The following is a 6,455-nucleotide window of genomic DNA, read 5'->3' on the forward strand; positions in this document are numbered from 1 at the left end:
TCTCACAGACTAGTTCAAGAAGTACACCATTAAATGGGAGAAGCAAAGGCAGAATTACAACTTCACTCTATTTTCCTAAGTAATAGAGAGCCTTTCATTGTTAAGAAAGACAGAGCTCAGACTCACTGTGCATTTGTTCGGCTTCTCTCCTGAGTGGACTCTCATGTGAATCAGCAGTTTGTAACGGGCATTAAATGGCTTGAACCTTCGAGGGCACCCTGCCCAGAAGCAGGTAAAGTCTTCTCCCTTCCTCTGGTCTATGTGGATCTTCTCTATGTGCCGCACAAGCTCCTCCTGATGGTCATACAGCTTCCCACAGTCAACCCAGCAACAGCCATGCTTGCCATTGAAATCCTCCAGCTCTCCATCTTCCTGCAGCGGGGCGCCTGGGGCCGGAGGCAGCGCCGGCAGCGCGGGGACGTGGCCGGGCAGGCCGTGAGGGGGCCGGCGCTGGTGAGCGTGGTACGGCGGGGGCGGCCCCTGTGGAGGAGGCGGCGGCAGCACCACGGCTGAAAGAGGCATGTCAACAACAGGGCCCGAGAAGTCACCCAGCTGCTTGTTTTTCAGGATGTCTATTGAATGGCTGTCCATGGGCAGCACACCCTGCTGGATCACCATGTTATTTGTGGCAACCATCTGCAAGCTGGCTTGCTCCAGCTGCTGCATCTGCTGGTACTCACCTGTCCCGTTCTCAACATATCCTGGAAAGGTGACACCGCCATTCGCCATGTGGAAGCCTTTCTGGGCAGCTGAAACAGAGCAGTTTTGTGGTATACAGCTTCCTCTCACTCCCAAAAAATGTCCATAGACCTCAGGCTGTGGGGAGACGTTTGCTGGCGATGCCCTGGAGCTGTTGATGTAGGCCACCAGAGAAGTTGGGGACGTACGAATGATTGTATTGAACTCGATCCCAATGCCATCAGACAGAGGAGATACAGAGAGTGCTCTCTTTTTGGAGCGGGCTGATTGACACCAGACTGAGGACTGGCAAGGACTAGAGTAAGGGGAATTCTTCTTTTCCATGCCATATAAGTAGGATGGTAATGAGTCACTGGATGTAGATGCTTCAGGCGAAAAATTTATGAAGTCCCCCAGCTCACTGCCATTTTGTAAACCATGGTCAGGAGGAACAGAAGAAAGTGTCCTGTACCTATGTGACCACTCTTGTTCAACACTCAGAGGGGAGTGACCTTCTGACAAGCTTAATGTTGTAGAGGCCAGAGTCTCACATGACAAGAGTGACCTGAAATAAAGGTACAATAAAGTAAGCAGTTAGACAATTCAGAAGTAGATCTTTTACCTTCACACGCATGATTAAAATTAAGGAAAGGCTACATGTGAGAAAAGCTCTCCCTAATACTAGGTGCTCAAGTTTAGGACACTCAGTTAATGTACCAGTAGTAATACAAAGGCAATATACATGTAAAAAGGTCACTTAGGAAGCCAACTTTAAAACTTCAAGATTTTGAAAGAAAGTTACTGTAAAGATTCTTGATCCACCACTGCAGAAATTATTGCATGTCTTTTCATCAGTTGTGGTGTAAATAGGTGTGGACTTCTGAAGCCAAAGCCTTCCTGCCTTCTATGGAAACCCATAATGATTTAAGTCATCTATTGTTTTTGCTTGAAAAAACCAGAAAGAAAACGATGCCAGAGAATGGATATTCAACCTGTATTACAATGACTTTGTCAATTGTAATATATACAAATACTTCCCTACAGAAGTTTTATATATCAAGTTTACAAATACAGATAATATCTAACTTTATAAAACAAACAAAATAAAAGAGTAATGTAGGAGAACTGGTTGAAGAGGTTTTCTATATTTGATTTGAAGAGGTATCTGCCTCCAACTCAGCAATCAAAATTTTTCAGAAAAGTGTAATCTTGCTATTATCAAGCATTTTTCAGAGAGATATTAGGGAACTTCTCTATCCTGCAAAAATTCTTTGGATAGCTTGAAAACCCTCAATATATAGGCCCTTAAAAGTATTGTTTTCTACAGAAAGGGATAAAAAGGAAATAAAAGGGGCATTAAGGGCCCTGAGTCATAGCTGTAAATGCTGGCTGAACGTTAACTGGATTTAATTCTTTGTTTCCAGTTCACACCCAGGCAGATTTGTATTTACTACCAGCTAGTGGTGCTATCAGTATATAAATTTCTATTTTCAAGGAGCTCTTACAATAGAAAGAACTGGTTATGTATCTAGATAAACCTGACAATCTCCCAGAAGCCTCTACATCTTATGTTTTGAGAATTAATTATTTGCTTTATTATTTTAACGACACAGTTTTGAAGAAGCACAGAATTTCAATGACGGATCAAGGACACTGGAGGGGAAGCTTGGCACAGCCCGAGAGAGAGAGGAAGCAGTCTGCAGGTGCTGTATCTGCAAGACAGCTCACAAACAGGGAAAACGCAGCTTAAAAGAGCAGCAAGCCTTGCTGTGGTGACCAGTGGGAGAGCAGTTAAACGCCCCTTTGCGCAGGAGAGTTGCTCTGCCATGCATGGTTGATCTGCTGTGTCAGAATAAGAAACGTCCTGTTCTGATTCAATGTCAGGGCAGGGTACTGTCACGGACCTTACGTGACTCCATCAGGGTTTGAACGGCACTCGCAAAACTGACTACAGACAAAAAGCACTGCATGCAACTAGCATGCTGACTACAATTTGCAATGGGAGAAATGAGAAAAATGAGAATGCTCCATCAGGCCAGCCTTGTGTGCCATTTGGATCTAAAAGGATGACTGTGAAAAAGTTGATTTAGGCTGTTGTCAAGGGGCTTTGTTAAAGGACAGTCCATTATAGGGCAATTAAATCGTGCTAGCATGTTGTGACCCCAAACACAGATCCACAGTTTTCAACACAGCAAGAGAAGCAAGGTTTGATTTCTCCATGCTACAATTCACACCTAGAAAATATGAGGAGAGGGTAGGGGTGTTCTGGCAGGTTTTCTTTAAATTTTTATTTTCTCTTTTCTGAATAAAGAAAAAGAAATCGTGCATCAATAAAAAGCCTATTTTTGTACTGACCAGAGTTTTAAGCAGACATATAGTATAACCAGTGTCATACAAAAAACTACTAATGCCTAACACAAAAGGGGCATATCCATCAGTGAATGTGAAGAAAAACTGTTTTTTAAAAGTCTCATAATAGGGCAAAAATAAAAAGCTGGCCCAGAATTTCAAGTATACAATAAGTAAGAGCAAGCTATTCTGAAGAAGCTGCAGCACTTCAGCATCTAAATTCAAAAACTAATAAAAATTCCAGCTCCCCAAAAAGTGAAGATTTATTTAAAATTCAGCCACTACTGTAACTGAGTAGTTTTCTAATGGGAGGAAAATAAATACACCTAATATGAAAATGAGGGACCAGATCTATCAGGGTGCCAGAATCTCAGATGGTATTAATTGGTGCATCTGCTTATTGTAAACTAAACGGGCTTGAGTTTGGACCAGCTCTTTCATTACCATTTACAAGAGATTACTTTTCAATTACATTGTATTCTCCCTTTGTGTATAGAGGCCACAATGTATAATCCAGAACCCTGAACATAAACATGGAATAGGGAAAATTATGTTTTTCTCTCTTTTTATGGTCTTCTATTTACTAGTCAAGAACCCTTTGCTCTTTCCTAGGTCGTTTTTTGACTTTCATCAAAGCAAATGGCATGGATGTAACATGTGGACTATTTCTGCTTTCATCCTCCATAACACTTCCTATACTGAGTACAAAAATCTAGTTTGTAACTATAAAACAGCCTTTATCTATTAAAAAAGTCCTATTATACACATCTGGTTTGATGCAATACAACTGAATACTCCAAAACAGAAACTGCAGAAACTCAAAAAATATGGGGAAGGTTTTACCCTCCATGGTCTGTACACCAGAATCTGATGCTGTGTGTAGCAAAACTCTCATTTTGCCAACTGATTTCTTTCTTCCATCAGTAAAAATCAAGAAAATTCACTTCAGCTTTGGTAAATTCAACAAATAATCTGGTCAGGGTTGAGCGGCCAGAACACAGTTCACAGTGCCTGAGAGATAAAATCCAGAGAAAGCACTCTGCCCAGGAAGAACCCGTCAATTTCACTTAGGCAAAAGCAGTTCATAGTTTAAGAAATTTAATCAGAAAAACCCAAAAAAGCTCAAAACTGAACAACAAATAATCAACCTCCCCAAAAAACACAAAGAAAGAAACCCCACACTGTTTTGACAATGTGAGTTGGAATCTGACTTTAAATCAGATTTGCCCTATCAAACAAATTGAGGTAAAAATTGCTGAAATTGACATTCTTTGTATGATAAACTTATTTTATAACACCTTCATTGATAAATCATTAAAAGGTACTCTAGGGACACCACAGCCTTGATTCTTCCAGAGCTTCAACTTGAGTTTGCCCTTAGTAAACTCTTTGTTTCTTTGAAATGAAATCAAAACTGTATAACTCAGTACTGACATGATACATCCAACCACACATTGAGTATTTGGAGCCACATAGGCACACCTAAAACTTAAGTATGTAACAATTGTATGTATGTAATTATATTTTTCTAGTATCAGTTTTATTTGATCTGAAAAGCATCTATTTGGATTTGTCACGTGTCATCATCTTAGCATTGAATGGTTTTTGCTGACATGTCTACATAGGAAGCATAATTAATTTTGTAAATTTTCCCAGGGGGCTCAGTCTTCACAACTAAAGTGACAGAAATGTTAAAAATGATCTTAAGAGTAAAGCGAGGTTTTATTCCATTTGCAAAGTATCAATTTTAATTATTTCAGGAATGTCCCTTGGCTTGTAATAAAGCAACACAGTAAATGTAAACTGCTTTGATAAAAAAGACTCTTATTGTCTTTTGTAAATAAAAACTACATTTCAACTCAATAGGCAATGGGGAATGTAGATTCCAAAATAATACACTAGAATATTTTCTCACTGTATTTTTAACATCCAGGTATGTGCCTAATGTACTTATAGGGTGGCTCTCAAAAACCTGTTTTCCTTTAATTCATGTTTGCTGACAAAACTCAAAGTCATAATCTCTAAACTTATTTAAGCATTTAAAATTAATTAATAAATGTTTATCTGTGGGGTAGTGATATAAAAAGGTAACATTTACAGGAAGTGGTCATTGTTTTCTTTACCTACATAACAGAACTAGGAAAACAAATTTTCAAGGACACTTGATCTGATTAATTATCAGATGGTAAACAAGCCATTTGAAAGCAAGTGCATTTGATGAGGAGAGAGGAACATGTGCTGAGCATTTATGGTTTTTTTGACTGTCCTTGATGTTATTTGAAAGACACCAACATGGCACACTTAGCAGTATGTAGATGTAACATGTGGACTATTTCTGCTTTCATCCTCCATAACACTTCCTATACCAAGCACAAAAATCTAGTTTGCGACTATGAAACAGCTTTTATTTAATACAAAAGTCCTATCATACACAGATTTTGTATGGCCAAATTTCACCCGTTATTTGAATGATCCAAACATGAAGCACGATTATAGTTGATCTGAATTAAATTGCATGGAATTCAACTTCCCATGGCATAACAGAGAATTTTCTGATTTTAATAACCGGAAATGTTGCATTGTAATTAAGGAAGAATTAAAACCCCCTCCTTTTAAAGTACTAAATATAAAAAGGTAATTAAGGACCTTGTATCTGATGGAGAAGCACTCAGGCTGGAAGCATCCATAGACCTGTGTAAGCTAGGGCTGATCTGGCTGCATGCTGTTGAAAGCTGATTCGCTGAAGGTGAAAGAGGTCCCAGCTGTTGAACTGTCATGGGATTGCTGGTGACTATGGCATTGTCGCCACTGCCTTTTCCAATGGACTTGCCCTTGTGTCCATAAACAAAACCTCCTAAAATAAACAAAGCAGGTTAGTATTTCTCTCTCATGAACCCACGATGAGGCACAGAACTCGCATTGTAGCATCTCATGAACTCTGTCATCTAACTCCCTGATTTTTATCACATCACTTTGCAAACTCCAGAAAGTAATGGGAATCTTCAGATGAGGACAAAACTAGGAACCCACACAGGAATTTTGCAAACTTCTCAAAACATAAATAGCAATATTCTACAGGGGAATTAATAGATTATGCATGCGTAAAACACATGCTGAAGTACATAAACTAAAGACCAGGTATGACGGAAAAACCAGGCTGAGGTAAAAAGCCCTTAGCTGAAGGACAGCTCTCTATGAAGAAGACAGGAAGGGAGAACCCAAGGAGGTTGCCAGAACAGCACTGTGCCATGAGTTCTACCAAACCCTGCAGCTGCAATCCATTGCCAGCCCTTCCATCATTCCTACCACTACCCACGCATAAAGCAAGGAGACTCCGATACGCATGCGGACTGCAGTGCTGACTAGTTTCACTCGCAGGAGAGAATTACAGCTGGAAACCAGCATTCCTCAAGCTGGACCCAGAATTC

At 39.9% G+C, this 6,455-nt stretch overlaps 1 protein-coding gene across 2 annotated transcripts in view; it reads right to left on the reverse strand.

The window, feature by feature from the left end:
• Nucleotides 1–5,875, reverse strand: part of GLIS3 (GLIS family zinc finger 3) — a 124,182-nt gene extending 118,307 nt beyond the window's left edge. For both annotated transcript variants that reach the window (XM_063179782.1, XM_063179783.1), the window contains exons 1-2: nucleotides 5,674–5,875; nucleotides 127–1,243 (exon numbers count right to left, since the gene is read on the reverse strand). In XM_063179782.1, the coding sequence (XP_063035852.1) occupies nucleotides 127–1,243; nucleotides 5,674–5,804 (1,248 nt within the window). In that variant the 5' untranslated portion in view covers nucleotides 5,805–5,875. The remainder of the gene's footprint in view (nucleotides 1–126; nucleotides 1,244–5,673) is intronic.
• Between the last annotated feature and the right edge of the window lie 580 nt (nucleotides 5,876–6,455).

This window comes from Melospiza melodia, chromosome Z (genome assembly GCF_035770615.1).
Source record: "Melospiza melodia melodia isolate bMelMel2 chromosome Z, bMelMel2.pri, whole genome shotgun sequence".
NCBI classification, from domain to species: Eukaryota; Metazoa; Chordata; class Aves; order Passeriformes; family Passerellidae; genus Melospiza; species Melospiza melodia.